We start from the raw sequence: 18,140 nt of genomic DNA, 5'->3' as shown, positions 1-18,140 counted from the left end.
AGACCTCAAATTGAGAAAACTTGTCTAAAGAGCATTTATCAAGAACATTTGGAGCATATGTCTCAACACCAGCCCAGTATGGGGTGTTGAAAGGGGTTATTATAATCGTTTTTAAAGGTGTTATAAATGAGGCTGCAATGGAGCGTGCTCAGGTGTGAATTTCAGGCTTTAGGCAAGCCTGAAAGGATTAGTTTAGCAGATTTCTGATTTTGTTTTGCTTATAACTGGATGGGACAGGTTTCCTCAGAAGCGCATTAAAAGGTCATGTTTTGTACAGGTTGCAGGGCAGAGCGTCATGCCCGCAGAAGCTCTCTGCAACAATCAACTTCCCTCCCGTTCAGTCTCGGCAATCTTTATGCATGTTGACACGCTAGGCTGTGTTTCGTCAAAGACTGACTCCCCCTCAGTTTCATTTTAATGAAAAACGCTGCTTTATTACCGCCATGATTTAGATGCTCCAAATTGGTACATTGAGTTTTGCTCTGTCTTTGATGCACAGCCTCTGTGGCTTGTAGTTGCCAATCAGCTCTCTTATGAGGCTTTATACTTATAGCGTTTTGGTTGGGTATTAATTCACTTTTAGGGTAGTATTCAGACTCGTGCAGCTTTTTGTATTCTGTTGCTAGTTTATCAGAGATCTAAATGATCACGTGGTGTCATGCTCATGCGTTTCATTTGGTGTGTGCTGCTTCTTAGAGCTCAGGGTAACATAGCATAGCTGTTTTTTCCCCTTCGTAACAAAGAGGCAAAGCAGATTCCAGGACTGAGGCCCGTAACTGGCAGACCACATCTCCACTTTAAAAAGTGTAATTTGATTAAATCTGCTCTGTTTCAGTCCAGAATCTGTGCTGGCTGAAACTAGCAAAGTGGATTAACTCTATCACAGGATAATGCAGATTAAACTGGTAAACACAATCACTAAGTGATGCATATGGCCTGCAGGGGAGGAGTGTTTTCAGACAGAAGAACTGGGTGAAAATATTTGGGTTTTAATTGCAGTGTGCACAGCTGAAAAGGCACAGATAATATAACATTTCCATTTCATACAACACTGACAGTGTTGGAACATTGAGCAGAAAAATACCAGTGCTGCCTGAGCCTGTAATACCTCCAGGTCCCAACGCATTTGCTCTTTTTGTAAAAATTAGCCATGTTAATGCAAATGATGCTGCTAATGAAAGCATTAAGTTATTCAGCTGGTGTTTCTCTGGAGTGATACGTCAGCATGTCTCTTGATCCCTGAAGCGATTTTCCCCCTGGGCGAGGACGGGTAGTCATGCTTGCTCTGACGGTGGAGATACAGCCGGTTCAATGAAAGCGGGGGTAGCAGCTGGAGAAAATCCATTCCCAGAGTGAGCGTTCTGCTGAGGCAGGTATGCCGACCTTTCAGTCATCTGATAGGTCAACGCTCGGCAGCGTGCCTGGACATTCGTGGCTAAACGCCAGGCCTGGTGGTGCTCATAGTAAAGCTTATCTGAGTAGCAGCCAGCTATGATCAATGGAACCCCTTGGCAGCTCATTTATAGTACAGTATGGCAGCGCCACAAAACACTCACCAACAGATGCAGGTGACAGATGACGATAGGGTTTACCCATGTGCATGATGACCATTCAGAATCTCAACGTAGGCCATGAGTGTTCAATGTGTCTGAAGCAAAATGCAGTTTTAATCCATTGTGCAGTACTCCAGTCGATCACCTTTAATTGCCACCCAATTATTGCTTGTAAATTAGTCTTGGATGACTTGGGTGCAATGAGATTTTTTCTGCTTTGTCTGCAGGAATTCTGTGCAGAGGAATATGCCTGCACCTTGTTCTCTGGCATGTCAGGCTCCAGCCCCGATGAGACAAACATTAAAATTCCTCGTTTGTGGTTCTTTCTTGCAGGTGCCCACGGAGTGAGAGAGGAGCCCCGGTTTGTGACGGCGCGCGCCGGAGAGAGCGTGATCCTGGGGTGTGACGTGTCCCCTCCCCTGGACGGCCAGCAGCCCCCCTATGTGGTGGAGTGGTTCAAGTTTGGAGTGCCTATCCCTTTCTTCATCAACTTCCGCTTCTACCCTCCTCATGTGGATCCAGAGTACACTGGTAAGCTGTCTCTAAGACAAAGAAAATACCACAAACACATTGTGAAAAGTTTTATCTGTAACAGATTTAGCTTAAAACCTGTGAATTAATGAGCATTTGGACGAATCTTGGGATGAATCAGGATCAGGATCTTAATAGTTGCCAAGCACAGTAAATCCACAGGACTCTATTCTGTTGACACTGCAGCAGATACAAAGTTGACAGAAAGATTTTAACAGTACACAGTGAAAAACAGTGACCATCAAGGGCAGATGGACATGCATGATGACACTTTAAACTTCATTTTACAACATGTAAAAGATGGTAGCTTGCAGATAAAATCAGAATTATAGCTGCATCAAACAACTTTTCAGATTTAAAGGAGTATTAAAGAAGTAGACATTTGCTGAAATACACTTATTGGATTGATAGTATGAAACTGAAGTTGTAGACAAATGGAGAGCGTCCTGAAAACCACAAAAAAATGCCCATAGTCACAGCCGAAAATGTTCGGCAACACATGAAAGCACTGACAAGTACCATGACGTATCAGGCTCTTTTTTCATTTCACAGGGGAAGATTTCAACCACTACCCCTTGTAGGCCTAACTCTGTTCCAAGGGGCAAGGTGGTACTTGAAAAAGAGGGGCAGGGGTAAAAATAAGAAATGGCAGTGGGCCTAAAAATGAAGCGACGGCCAGGTTAGCTTAGCTTAGCATTAAGACTAAACTTGCACCGATTAATCGGCAGTGCTTGGAACTGGGCCAACTTTCATGTGATCAGCCATGACCTGCAACCGGCAGCTCAGTCTAAAAAATGCCAATTTAAAACGCCGGTCAAAGTCCCAGCGTGCCGCATGATTGACACACACACACATGTGCAACTCACAGCTTGGGTGATGTGAGGAAGGGGACCTCAGGGACACACTGGTTTGGCTAGGACAACTATGGAGTAAATGACTCCGGCCAGAGAATCAGGTTCTAGAGGATACTTTAATTTTCAATGCAGGAGGTTCACAGCAAGTGTGTATGTGTGAGGTTCTGAAATACGCAAAAGGTAAAATAGCTTTACACTCAATTCTTACAAATATGGCTTCTCGCCTTCATCATTCACACACACACATCAAAAGAGAGAAGGAGAAAGTTGTTAATTGTCTGTGTTAAACTTAACTGCAGAGCTCTCACTGCTGCACTGTGCCGCTTGAAACTGATGAGGCGCGTATCCGCGTGTCCTGGCGGGCGTGTCCTCAGCGCTAAGGGCTTTCGTACAGGCGACCTACACCATGTCGGCCGTATGGAATTTTTTTGAAGTGCCTGAGGAGGATAACAAGTTTGCAGTATGCAACACCTGCGAGGCTAAAATAGGGCACTCTAATAAAGGAACGATAGAAAATATTGCAATATCTTATGTGTTGTAAAGTGGTTTGAAAAAAATGAAATCGGAATCGGCCATTCAAACAAGTGTAATTAAGATTGTTAACAGGGGAAAGTGCTAGCCTGGCTTGAAAATCTGCGTAGCTGCACCCCTGAAAAGTCACTAATTAACAGGTTATTACTTGGTTGTTTAATCTGTGCAAAAAACAAAGTGTAAAAAGACCGCTTATAGTGAGTCAGATAGGCCTGTAATGTGTTAACTAGTGAGCCATGGAGGTGCTGGTAGGCTTTTGTTACAGTTGCCCAGAACCAGGCTAGCTTTTTACCTCTGTTTCCAGACTCAATGCTAAGCTAAGCTAACTGTTTCCTGGCTGTAGCTTGATATTGATATTTCTATAGGCTTTACGTACAGACACAAGAATATGGATTTTCTCATCTGACTGACTGACTGAAGAAAAAACACACACAAATAACTAAGTTTGTTTCCCAGAATGTCAAATTATTCCTATAACAGAGATTATATTCTGCTTTGATGAAGTTGTTTCACTTTGTTTGACCTTGGTTCAGTTAATATGTTAACAGCCAACCAGGTTACATGAACCATATTATTTACTTAAGTTATATGGCATCTGTATTGTAACCAGCCATGTGCAGCCTGACCAGTATTTCCCCTACAGCAGAGTACGGAGCGTATCTCAAAGCATCAAACTGATGGATACAGTAGTGATCTGTCACTTAAAAAACATTACAGACTTGCATTAATCTATAATAATTCTGTAAACATTTCTGTGTTATATTCCCCTACACTGCCGCAGGCCTAATTATGAGCCTCTGGCTGAGAGCAGGAGCATTTCTGACAGCTACTTAAATATATTGCAGTGCAAATGTGCTGTGTACATGCACCTCCCCAGTCGTATTTCATTGAGAAGATTGACCCGCAATTTCAGCGTGATCCAGTGTGTTTCTCCCTCAGAATGGTACTTCAGCAGTTTGGGCTTTAAGTATAAGGCATGGCGCAGCACGCTGAGGCCTTTAAGTACTAAGAGGGAGACTTGGCCGCCTTCGCAAACCGTTTTGGTTCCTAATTGAACTGCACTTCTTTCTGTTCTAACATGGCGTTTGGGGCTGTGCAGGGGCATCTGCTGCCTCTGAGTGCATAGAGGGAAATAACTGTGTCTCAGCAATTTACAACTGCATTGTACATACGTTCTTTCCTACACACTCTAGTGACAATGCAGCACAGAGCACATACAGTATAGAGTCAATACAGTATATTAAAACACCCTACATGCTGTACTTATAGAACGGGGCAAGATAAAGCACAGAAATTTAAGCTTTGATAAAGCTATAACCAACAAATTAGTGGCATTTAATTATAAATTAATATGAAAATAAGTGTCATTCAGCCTACCCTTATTTGACATAAATGGAGGGGGTCAAAATAATGGAAACACCTGTTAGTATAGTGCACAGAATGAAGAGCACCACAAACTGCAGCCTCCTGTCTAAAACTGAAAATATAACCTTAAGGGACAGCTGTATAAGGCAGAGCAAATCTTAGCAGGCCCTTTTTCTGACTTTTTTCAAAAGAGCGAAGCATTTTGCTCGCTGTTTTGTGTTGCTGAGCAGACCACGTTTTTCCACTTGCGTTTTTGCAGTAGGGCCCTGAACGCCTCGTGTTGAAAGAACTGCAACTCAGGGCAAAAAAGCATCCGACGTCATTGCCGTTTTTTCCCCACTGTCCAATCAGATGACTAAGGAGGCAACATACTGTGTCCAAAATAATGAGCTGGAAGATGCTGTAGCTGAAGGAAACTGCAGAGTTAGGTGATGTTGTAATTGTGATCCCTTATTAACATAAAAATTATCCATTATAGCAGCTTTAAAATTAGGATGCATATATATATATATATATATATATATATATATATATATATACACATAGTAACATATGTGTTTTTCTTCACATTCATTACAGCATCACACAGCCTTAAAATATCCCTCTCCTGGCTTAGACTATATGTTGCCACTGCCTTCACACAAACTACTTGCAGCAGGAAATTGGTTCTTCTGATGTTGCTTCAGCATCTGTGACAAGATGGCGAGCTGTCAGAATGGGGTCAGAATTATCCCTTCCTGTTCCCACCTCTTTACCAAGTACAAAACCCCCGCCTGACCTGGTAATATGCTGTGAAATAAAGGCAAAGCACGGCTTGTAGAAAGGCTGGAGGATTCATCTCCCTAGTGTGAGCGTCCTAAATGTGGACATCACAGATTTTTCAGTAAAAATGGTGTGAATAATATTTAATTCATTGAAATTCCTCCCTGTGGGCTTTTCAAGCAGGGTCATCACTGCAAAGAAGACTAATGGCAGTGACTCACTGTCTGGGGAACCCTCCTTTTTTGTTTTGCAGTGGCTACTGTAGATACTGCAGCTGCTGGAGCGTTTCATTGCTTACTTTAACCTCCTGACCAGCAGCAGGGTATGAACGGCCAGCGCTTTTCAAACAGCATCACACTCCGCTGTGCTCACTCGGGCTCCAGTGGGCCTCTGCCATGTGGCGTCAAGTCCACTGCTGAGGAATTACCACTGAACAGATGCAACATGAATATGGCCAGTCTCATTACATAGATTAAAGTTTGTTCTGGGGATTGCATGTGCACTGTGACAGTGCGATAATGACACTGGACTCTAATTTATTTTTTTCTGGTCCTTGCAGTCTCAGAGCTCATTTGGGCTATTCCCATGAATTGTTATCACTCAGTATGAATAAAATTGGTGAATAGACTAAGGGCCTTTTTAAACGATCTGTAGTGCACCTTTGCTAGTTTAACGGCGCATAATCTGGGCACAAAGTAAGGCGTGAGGGGCAAAGGGTTGTGAATGAATCAGAGTGTGAGCACCCATTCCCTTTAAAAGCCAGGGGTGCCTGGCAGATTTGGCACATTGGAGAAGCAAGCAGTTTCTTGCTGAGAATAATGCAGTAAGAGTATTGTGCTACAAACATTGTGGGACATTTAAACAGCAAAACTAAAAACTAAAAACTTGACAGAGGAAACAGAACTAAAATTTTAGGTCCTGCGATAATCAGTGATGTTACACTGCTCCTTGTGTGCGTCTCTCTTAGTAGGGAGTTGGACAGCAGCTCTGCAGCTCTGTTCTCTGTTGTGTGCTATGTCCACATTTTAGAGAATGTAATTTATATTTTTCTCATTAATAATGTACTATTTCAACCACCCACAACAATGGGTGCGCCCCTGTGTGTGTATAACAAGCAGAGAGTATGTGCATTGTGAGCCCACTGATGTATGCACAACCTGGTCTCACTCAATGTCAAATACAGATGCATGGTCTGTGGCCCTCGACGTCAGATACTAATGGACAGAAGCATTTTTTGATGCTTCAAGCAACTACAGTAGTATAAAGGGCGAGAAAGTCCACATAGGGAAAATGGAAAGGGAGGGGTGTGTGTCAAACCAACTCTGGACTTTCACCCAGGAGCCCAGTGTTTGTTTCACATGTAAAGCCAAAAGTCAATTGAATTATTTTAATGAGAACATATTGTGCCAGTATGTGTAGCATGCTATGCTACAGACAAACATACTTATTTTAAGCCAAACCTTTTGTAGCCTAAACCAATGTTAAGCTAATTTTGAAAAGAGATTTGTGCATTTGAGGAGCGGAAACTGTTCATTTACTGTGAAAACTGAAATTTATTTGAAAAGACACAATATGTGTAACAAGCGTAAAGTGGCATGCACATCCTTGAGCGTCCAAATCTAATGCTGGAGGGGAGCATAATAGTTAGATGTATAGGGCCACTGACCAGGTGGCGGTATTTGAGTTGGGAGTGAGAATGTGTCAGTAGGCGCATCTTTCTATCTGAATAATGTGCCCTTTAAATAGCAGGAAATATTATTGGTCTGTTACTGGTCTATTGACTTTAGACCAAGTTTTAATTTTCTCCAATGGCACAATTGCTTTTTGCTGCTTCAAAATAGCAAAATGTCAACAATGCGCCTGACCACACTTTAGTCCAGGACCTACACACTCATGGGCACGCAGATGGACGCAAGTACATTTGCAACTTAAACAACGTGGGTACTGGCCATGCAAATGAGAATGGCCTTGGTCTGAAACTACCAATGACAGCTGCACTGTGTGCCACTTTCCGCCCGGTGCACGAAAGGGCCCTAAATGTGATATTATTCCATCACACAGTTGCTATCAGAACAGAGTCGATTGTCCATAAATACTGCACTTACAGTATGGATAAAGCCAAGTATTTTCACCGTACAGATTTTAGTGACATTAAAAGCATTCATGTGTCGGCCATTTTGTCTTGTTCAGTGAGCATCACCATTGTTCAGTTTCCAGTCTTGGTAATTGTTAAGAGACCAACAGTATATTATTTTTAATATGTAATTCCAGATTCCTCATGACTGAGAATTAGCTGTATTTTTACCAGTCTAATTCCCTGCTAAATGAGAACTTGTACATATCTCCTCGCAGACTAAAATCTATCCTGCTGCTTTGTCCTGTGGCTATATGGGAATTACAACATTTAAAAACATCTATTTTTGTGCCCACTCAAGCAATGACGCAATCAATAATTCAGATGTCGCAGCCTGTGAAATTTTAGTGTCAGATTGTCCCGCTTTGGGACAAGCTATTGGAAAACTAAATCATATCTCTGCAGAAGAATAATATAGATATGTACAGTATCTATAAGATTATACTGTCCTGTCAGGGGCTGAAACATGAAGTCAAAAACTTTGTTCAAACCCAGTTCATACTTACTAGTGCTGTATACATGCGACATCTTTTTCTGAGTCGGATGATTGTAATTATGGTCTAAAGAATGATATGAACACTGTATGAAGTGCACTACATTAAGTGTCCGCCATTTTATTCAGCTGTCTTACTATTGAGTGTGAAATGTATGAGCTAAATAGTGCCCTCGAAAAAAACACACAGTGGAGCAGAAAGAAGTGCTGTTATGGCCATGATACACCAAGCCAATGGTCGGCCTTCGGTCAATGTCGGGCTGTTGGTGAGCGTCGGCCTAGATTTTGCTGTGTGTCCCGCACTGTTAGCACTACTTGGCCCATGTTGGCTTTTTTTCTGATGATTCAGCATGTTGAATCTGCCTTGGAGAGGGTGGAACCTGTCTGAATGAGATCACTCCGACTGGCAGTTCAATTCAGTGCATGCGAACAGAAATGGACACAACAGTTGGTCTTATTTGCAATTAGTTTTATGATGCATCTGGGCCTTTAGTGGCATGTGCACTTCTTTCTGCTGACAATCCCGCAATGCAATGCGTTCTGTTTACAGATGTGATAATTACAGAACTACAGAACTTTCATAGCGGGCCGAAATTTCAATTTACGGCTCACCATAGAGTGTAGGACTCAGTGTGTAATGAGTAAACCAGGGGGCGGTTTTGGACAGAACAAAATGTCTGCTGAGAAAAAGGCACATGTTTGCAAACTCCATTTACTATATTTTGAAATGTTATTACTTTCAGGGGTTCATAGTTAACTGTATTTATGACTGTACTAATTTACTCAAAGATTATACACGACCTTTGTAAAGCTATATATTTGCCATCTTTGATCAAAGCTCTGTGGGACGTAAACTTGTTTTTTTAGTCAAGCACACTGTGTCTGCCAACTTTGTCACTTTGGATCTTTAGTGTTTCCCCTTCAAAGCTTTCCTATCTGACAAAGCTTGTGATGTGATCTGAACAAGGTGTTAGCTCGTCTGTTTTCACAGTAGACAGAGCCCTGAACTGTGTAAGTGGTGTATGCCCAGGGGAGCCAGTCTTGACGTGGATACAGTGCTGTTAACTCTGTTTACAGCAGCACCCTCTCACTCTTTGACAAATGGGAGCTGAGCTTGATCCCTACCCTTCACGCCACCACCCGCCCCACTCAGCACTTCAATGCACGGGCAAAAATAGACTTGACTTTTTAAAGACAAGCCACCTTTTTTACTGCAAGACTGCAGACTCTTCTCTCTTCCTCTTTGCTGCATCGATTTTCCGCTAACAGAAAAAAAAATGTCAGTTTTCTACCCCAACTATGGCAGCAATCCCAGGGTTGGGGTATCTATCTATTGCGCTCATATACAGTGCTGGTAGAGCAACGCAGCCCGCCCTCAACGTCGATATATTTGCCTGACAGTTTTAAGTAACAGGAAACAGTGCTTACAGAACATCTACACATCAAAGTTTGGAAAATGCTCCATCTCCGAACACTCGTCAGACAGCAGAAGCGAATGTTTTAGTCTGTTGGGCTGTCAGAGGCAGCCATGTGAGCAGCGGGCTGGAGGCTTGAAGACAGACAGCTTAGCAGCTGAAGATTTCACCATGCCTGGTTTCCTGAACTTCTCTCATCCCTTGTGATTTCCTCCTTTTAGAATTCCAATTTATCCGCAGCCTTGAAGAAAAAAAGCAGTGGGGATGGAGAAGTTTTATAAGAAGTAGTTGATTTCTTTGAGGCGGGAGGCTGGTCTTTTCCCACAGTGATGGCAAATACTTTATTTTAATTCAGCTGAAGGTACGGCTCCGTGGTACTTTCATGCTTAAATCCCAGTGCTGGAAGGTAGCTGGGTTGTTTTCAAGCCACATTTATGGTTAAATATTTTGATGTTTAATCGGTTAAAGTTTAAACAACATGAGGGATACGTGAGAATTAGATGAGAAAATCCATACCACTCTCACGTTAGATATGAAGCAACAGCCAGGGGACAGTTAGTTGGTCAGTGTCCATTGGTCCTAGCTGCATGATGGGTACTACTCATTGGACAACCTAAACAGAAATGAAGATAGTTCACTCTTCTATTATCAGCTTCGGAAGAAATGATGTTTAATTCTGAATTAAACATATTTAATTTAGAGTGTTGAGACTGATTGAGACTTTTTTTTAAAACAAGTGTTAACATCTTCTGGATGCAGATTGATGAGGTATATGATATACTAGAAACAGGAAGAATAATGTGTCCATCGATACAGTGAGCCCTCTTTTATATTTGTTTACATTTTTGAAAATTAAGTCCTCCGAAATAACTATTAACAGTTCATTTTTTTGCCTTGTACCATTGAATGTACTGACAACTATCACTGAGTTACTTTGATTCTGAGTAAACCCTAAAAAACATGATGATTCTCAGGCATGCTCTGAAGCGTTTCCACTCCTGTCCCAGCACACGCATACACTGAGGTACACTGTGTGCTGCAGATTTAGTCTTGTTTTTATTTTCCAAAATACTTAGTCAAGGGGAAAAACATATATGGTGATGTTCAAGCTCATCTTCATGACATTAAATCAAGTACCACCATCACCCAAGTGTATTTGCCTCAAGTTTATCAAGAGCAAGATGAAGAACCCTGGATGGTACTTGGACTGTAAATAAACTGGGTTTATTACTTATTTATTAATTGGGTGGTAAATAGACTGGGGATGGTTATATATAAGTTGTAAATAAAATTGGGAATTTGTTTGAATAATATATGAGTTAGAAGAAGAAATGTAAGAAAGAGGTAGGGACATATAAGTTTCCTTTTCGGACATTGTTATCATTGTCTTGTTTGTTTTTTTATTATGTTTTTGATTTTTCATTCGAAATAAAGTCATTCATTCATTCAAAAACTCAGGACCTTCCTGGTCACACAAAGGGGTCCATGTCATTGGTCCGACAGCCCATTGGTCCGACATCCCATTAGTCCAACTGTCCGTGGTGCTGAACAGCTCCCGGTGGGCGTATTTCTACCTTGATGGTGCGCCGCGACCGGCTCTGGGTCAGCTGGGAAAGGCTTGAGGCGAAGCAGGCTCACAGCTTATGTGTTTGTCTTTTTCATTTTAACCCACACCATGATATTTTCCTGACCCTAACCAAGTGGTTTTTGTGCCTAAACCTAACCAGACCTTAACCACAGGGCATCATGATGATTTCAGAATGGACTTCGGAACAATGGGTTTAATATGGTCGGAACAATGGGATGTCGGACCAATGGGCAGTTCCCCACACAAAGCGGGCTTCATTTCCACCAAGCAGTTGCTTCAGTACAGTTTACTTTGTCACACATTAGAACAGTTATTTCGCCAAAGGTTGTCGAAAGCACCGATAGAACTGTTCCATTCAGTCCTGTTTTTTTGGCCCTGCAGTCCGTTAATTGGTTTGAGAATGGTCACTCTTGCTCGACAAGGACTCACAAACCACACCTCGTTATTTTTAAGTTTACCACTGATTGCAACAGGGACGCTCAAGACTCCAGCCTGTTCTTTTTTGTTCTGACATTGTCGGCGTACAACTGTGGATGATCGAGACGTTCGAGTAGTGACGTTACAATCCAGTAACAACCCCACCTACATTGAAGAGTACTGTCTGTGGTGAAAACGTAAAATGGATTAAGTGTTTGTGTGCATGTCCATATGGATTACGTACAGGTTCTCAGGGTACTTTACCAAAAGCATCAGTGGAAACGTGGCTTTAGTTGCACATGTGCAGTAGCTGGGATGCAAGGCGAAACCTGCAAGCCTGGCTCTGTCCAAAGATATAAAATCTGCCCACCAGTGCCTCTAAAGCTCACTAATTATCATGATGTATCTCATTAGAGAAAGACACAGTGCCAGGTTAAGAAAACAGTTTTGCACTTATCTACAAGGCCAGCTGTTTTCCTCTGTTACCAGTATTAAGTCTAAGCACATGAGAATAGTAGCAATCTAACTCGCAAATAAACGTATTTCCCAAAATGTCAAAATCTTTTTAAATCTACAAACAAACAGAATTCTCTTGCTAATAATACTGTGAGTTTGGGCGCTATCCAGAGTCTGCATGCTCTTTATATCCATTTGTGTTTCCTCCAGCAGTCCACAGACTTGGAAGTCAGGCTGATTGAAGGCTGTAAATTGCCCCGTAGGTATGAAGGTACAGTAAGTGTTAGGGATTGTCTGTCTCTGTTAACTCTGTGAGAGACTGGCAGCCTGTCCGCGGTGTTTTCCTGCCTTCCATCCAGCGCCTGGAAAAGCTCCAGACCGTTCCCTGAATAGGAATAAGAGCAAATTTGTTTGTCACGCCCAACACTTTGTGCATCAAAATAGGCTTGTGCATAAGTCTGAGTTTATGGAGCACTTACAGAATTCGTATATGTTACACCTAATCCCAATAACACACAGTACTCAGTGGAAGACTATATTTTATTTGTCCTTTTTAGCTTTACATCATGACATGAAGACTACTTTTGATGCAAACCCAGTGCCTCATAAATCTGCTTCATTCTATAAGGAGAACAAAGGTTGAAGTGAAGCACTCAACCTCCAGCTGCTATGATGGATCACTATGGTGACCAGCAAAGCAGCTAAGTGTGAGTTTAAACGGAGAAGCCGACCATTGCTGCTAAAGAGCATGCAGGTGTTTTGAAAAGCAGAAATTATTATTAATATTTTTTTGCCTTTCTGTGTCCAGGTAGAGCCTCTCTGCACGGGAAGGCCTCCCTACAGATTGATCCAGTGCGCTCCGAGGACCAGGGCTGGTACGAGTGCAGGGTCCTGATGCTGGAGCAACAGTACGACACCTTCCACAACGGCAGCTGGGTGCACCTCACAGTCAACGGTGAGTCACCTGTCTACAAGACGAACCTGGGAAGATGTGTGTGGGTGTGAAGGGGAAAAAGTAGAGAACCTGCGTCATACACTTAAGCTCCATATGTTACAATCCAGCATTCTGGCCTTGATCCTCTCAAGGTCAGAAGTATGAACATTGGTAGTCTTTCAGCACACCTGATGATAAGCATAATTATTCAGCCATTGTACCTGCATTCATATGTTCAGTGGATACAGTAAATGTTTACAGGGTTTTTAATGTTGCATTCGTAATTAGTTTTCCGATTTAATTTATAATTTATTCAAGTTTTAGTTTCTTTCCTGTGTGGAGTTAGCAGTCATTTTTAAAGAGATACTATGCAGGATTTTCCTAAAAAAGAGTAAAGTATAGACTCATACAGAAGTAATCTCTCTAACTCGTGACTTACGGCCCACTAGAAGTGTGTGGGGGGGTGTTTTTTTGCAGATGCTCTGTCCTCAGCCTGTATTTTCTTATTTTGTTTTTTTGATTTTCTGTGTTCAGGACGTTTATGGGTGTGTAACCCATCAGCCCCCAGGTGAGGTCAGGCTTTATAGCAACCAGATGCTAGACAGTAATCAGCAGGCATCCAAGAAACACAGCGCTGAAAAGACACAAATATATAATATATAGTGAAGTGAAACATGAAACAAGCATGAATCTAGGGTTGGCTTTTACTTTCACTTTCACTGGTGAGTGTTTTTACAAAAAGAATAATTCAGTTTTGGTATGTCATGATGATGTACAATATTTCTCAATTTTATGTCAGACAATTGAAGCTGCAATATAATAGCTGATTAAACAAACAGTTGGCTGACAGGAAAGTAATTTTCAATTATTTTGATTAATCTTTTTCATCATTTTTTATTCATTTTTTTCTACTTTATTTTTTCAAGCCCATCTTCATATATACAGCTTATTTGCTTTTAATAGATTACTAACCGTTTAATAGAGTGTTTAATAGATGTTGGCTAACTAATAGTGGAAGATGATAACTATTAAGCTCCAATATCTCATACACTGTACACTGAACACATTTTTATACATTAAATATAGTGACAGTATAGTTACAGTCTCCCATCTTCTATAAGCCACCTTTTCACATACACATCTTCCCTATTCCTTATTTTGAGAGTCACTTTCTCCATGAATCTTACTTCTTGAATCCTACTTTTCCATTTTATTACATCTGGGGGGCTAGTTTTTTCCACCCTTTGGTTATCTGTTTCAGTGCTGTGATTTTTCATCATTTTTTAAGAAAAATCATTCAGTGGTTCCAGCTTTTCATATGTGAGACTTAGCTGCTTTCTTATTTTCTAAATTAAGTGAATTGTAAAGTAAATATCTTTGGGTTTTGGACTAAACAAGACATTTTAAGACATGCATAGAAAATTATGAAAAGCATTTGTCATTATTTACTGACATTGTATAGAGAAAAGTATGCATTAAGTTATTTTTTTTTACCCTCCTTTGCTTTAGATATTTAAATTTACAGATATTTTAAATTACACTCCCCTATGCTGAGCAAAGATATTTGAAAGAAAAGAGCATTCTGGTTGATTTTTGTGTGCAAACTGTTCTTGTATTTGTTGTACTTTTCATATAGTAACATGCGCCCTAATGCAATCCTTTTTTTCCTCTCTTTACTTATACCTTTTTTGTCTTTTTTTTTGGAAACAAAAAGAAGAAACTAATGATGAGAAACAGCCCTGCAGTCCCTCTGGTTCTTGCCTCCTTGATCCAGCTGTCTGTTAGTGACAGTTTAAGGTTTTCTATGTTGTTTTATTCATCACATTTGAACAAGTGACCATTACACTCTGTTTTAGATCATTCCTGCAGCTCCTTTTCAAAAGGCCCTGGTGTTAAAAAAGGGATGAGAGGCTGGTTATAAGAGAATTGATTGCGGCCTGTTTAAGGCGGTTCCGGCAGGGATCGTCTGTGATAGTCTGAGAGCTATCAAACTGATGACCAGGCGGAAAAAAAATCTGCACCTTTGCATTCCCCAGGAATGCCCCAGTGGCTCAGAGAATCCTATGTGAAGTGTGTCTTCACAGTGTTTCAGAGACTACAGAGACAACGACGCCTTTGTGTTTGCTGTTTTTTTAAGCCTTGTATCTGTTTCATATGAGGAATGCTTTTTAGACAGATATTATATTAAGCTGTTTCATATGTTTTGCAGTGAAGGCATGATGAAGCAAAGGTGCAGTGGATTAAATGCAGCAGATTCATTGTAGGGTGTCTCATTTTGCAGCGTTCCTTGCACTTCTCAGTCAGATTTTCTGCAACTGGTTAATGCGAGTGGGTGAATATTTGCTAAACAGAACAGTTGAGGCCAAAAGTGGTGATTTTCTTGTGTTAAAGCTTCACAGGTCTCGAGCTTCAGAGAGCTGTAATCCTCTGTGTTGTTAGAGAGAGACTTTGCGAGCAAACTGTCAAGCTCATTCACATGTATATTTTTGGCACTGTGTGAAACTCATGCATATTCGATTTGATCATGCATATGTTTTACAATGGATGCAATTCACGTATTTGAATAATGAGTACAACGCGCCGTATGCAAAATACTGTGTAAAGAACCATTTATAAAGTCCCATTGCACAGCATAATCACTTTGGAATGAAAAATGCTGATGTGTATAAATGGTTATTATCAATGCAGTACATAATGTTTTCTTTTGTGCGCATTTGTGTGTCAGTGTGGCGCACACACTGCAAATTACTTTCTGCACTGTGCAGCGCATTACATCAACATTGACATGAGAGTGTCTCATTGTGTGTGTTTATATGCGGCTAAATGGGATCTCTGTCTGCTGGTTGAAGTTGTAGTTGAAGAGTGAATAGGGCCTGCTCTGCCGTCACCTGCACACTCTCGTGATGTTTGGAGTTTGGGAACGTCTGTGGGCGTGCATGTGTGTGTGTGTGTGTGTGTGTGTGTGTGTATCAATGTCTTGTTGTGTAGGCATACTGCATCTCTGTAGCTTTCCTCATCAGTATTCACTCTTAACTTCAACTGCTCCCTCCCTCCCTCTTCTGCTGCTCTCCACTCCTGTCAGGCCTTTCAACAGAAACTGAGCTCTTTGGGCTGTAGCAGAACTAATAATATCCCTGAATGTCATGTTATATGTGGCATATTAAGCGATGGCATTTTACATGACCTCATGTATGTAATGTGTTTAGCTGTAGAGATGCACTACACACATGCATATGTACTTGGATGTGTTGAACTGGTGCAGATTTTTAGTTTTACTGGGGCGTTTAAAGACAGAGATTCATGGAAATACCAAAAGCAGCAGTTGTTCCAGAGTCAAGATGTCCAGAAAGGGAATTCATATGAAGACTTTATGCTACTGTCGTCCTCTAAATGGGTGTCTGTGAGGGAAGCAGGTGCCATTTTCGTCTGGCCTCCACACAGACACTAAGGGCACCCATTTCCTTTGGCTGTTGGTATTTGCATACACTCCTCCTTTGAGTTCCTGTTTGCTGGCCTTAACTTCCTGCCAAGCGGACAGGGAATTCGTGCCCACTCAGTGGCAGGTGTCAGATGGCAAGGCCTTGTGCCCGAAAAAGACACTAAGGCCACTCTCTCTCTCTGTCTCTCTCTGCCCTCCCTCCTCTCCTCCTTTGCTCTCTCCAGTCTTGTCTCTCCTGTCCTTCCCTTCTCTTTCAAGCATCAGCAAGCTTATCGAGGAGTGAAAAATGCACCAGCGCACCAGCGTTTTGACATGATTTTCAGTTAACCATCTACAGTCAAACAGAAAAAAAAAAGCGCAGACCCTGCTACTGTGTCAATGGGTTAGTGATGAGTTGGCATTTAGGAGCCATTTGGTTGACCCAACTGGGGCCCAAATGCCAGCTCATTTGTCCACCACCTCCATATATCCCCCATGTGTATCTGCCCTTGTCAGTCACTAATGGGCCCATTGTGGCTACAAATGGAGCCCATGTAAGCAATCATGCTCAGGTTCATGTGGGACCCAAAGATACAAATTTGAATAATAAGTGGACATTTTTTTCCTTCACATTCGTCATATTGCACTCATTGGCCCAAATAGCCCAATAAGGACCCATGAGTTGGACAATGTGTACAAAACCCTGTATATATATATATATATATATATATATGTATATATATAGATTAGGGCTTTCCCTTAAGTCGAACATTCGTATCATCAGTCGTGACCTCTCAGTTGAAGTTTTTGTTAATTCTGGGGACATTTCAGTCACCAGGTTTGGCTGCAGAATGAGCGCCCCCTGCTTTCAAGGCAGTCTTTGGTACAGACAGCTGCGGATACAGAGGCAGCTACCCAGAGGAAAAAGAGCTTTGCCCAGTCAATCTTTAAGAGAACATTATCTTCTGCCGTCTGCATAGAAGTGGTGATTTTAAAAGCTCAAAACAACTTCATATGATACAGACACTAGCTTTTGTGAAATATCTGGTTTTGGCAAAAAAATGTTATTGTTTTAACATTTCGAATTGGTTGTTAGCTTTGTTTGCTCATTTACTGTATTATTTACATGAATGTCACTGTCATATATATGTTTGGTCGATGTCCAGTGTGTAGTCATGACAAGAATTTATGGCTCTATAATCGCCTGACAGTCAACACTATTGTAACATGTGATCCCACCATAAGGGCCTCAACACACCAAGCCAACAGATGGCCATTGGTCAATTTCAGGCTGCCGATGAACGTCTGTCAACCTAGTTTTTGTGGTGTGTCCTGCACTGCTGGCACTTATCAGCCCTTGTCGACTTTTTTTCAGCTGATTCAGCCTGTTATTGGTGGGCAGCCCTTGTTATATATTACTTTTTCTTTCAACATCAGCCTGTGTTTTTAATTTGCTAACTGGGTAATAGTGTGTTGAATCCATCCTGTCGTTCTTCCAGTTTCCTTTTTGGAGGGACAAATACAGAATACGGCCGCCTGCTGGAATGGAGAGTTATTTTCTCTCACACAGGCGCAGAACCTATGTGCTAATTGGCTGTAGTCTCTGCAGTGTGTTCAGTACATCTTTTTGGCCAAGACACAGGCGAGGTGAGGCTATGCAACTATCAGCCTTCGTTGCAACCAGTTCTT

The 18,140-nt window shown here is 41.6% G+C and overlaps 1 protein-coding gene across 4 annotated transcripts in view; it reads left to right on the top strand.

The window, feature by feature from the left end:
- Positions 1–18,140, top strand: part of igsf9ba (immunoglobulin superfamily, member 9Ba) — a 91,484-nt gene that overhangs the window by 22,809 nt on the left and 50,535 nt on the right. For all 4 annotated transcript variants that reach the window (XM_033631464.2, XM_078167020.1, XM_078167021.1 and 1 more), the window contains exons 2-3: positions 1,887–2,084; positions 12,908–13,054. In XM_033631464.2, coding sequence (XP_033487355.2) covers positions 1,887–2,084; positions 12,908–13,054 — 345 coding nt within the window. The remainder of the gene's footprint in view (positions 1–1,886; positions 2,085–12,907; positions 13,055–18,140) is intronic.

This window comes from Epinephelus lanceolatus, chromosome 4 (genome assembly GCF_041903045.1).
Source record: "Epinephelus lanceolatus isolate andai-2023 chromosome 4, ASM4190304v1, whole genome shotgun sequence".
Lineage (NCBI taxonomy): Eukaryota > Metazoa > Chordata > Actinopteri > Perciformes > Serranidae > Epinephelus > Epinephelus lanceolatus.
Note: the sequence above shows the minus strand (reverse complement) of the source record. Positions and strands in the feature narration are given on the sequence as shown.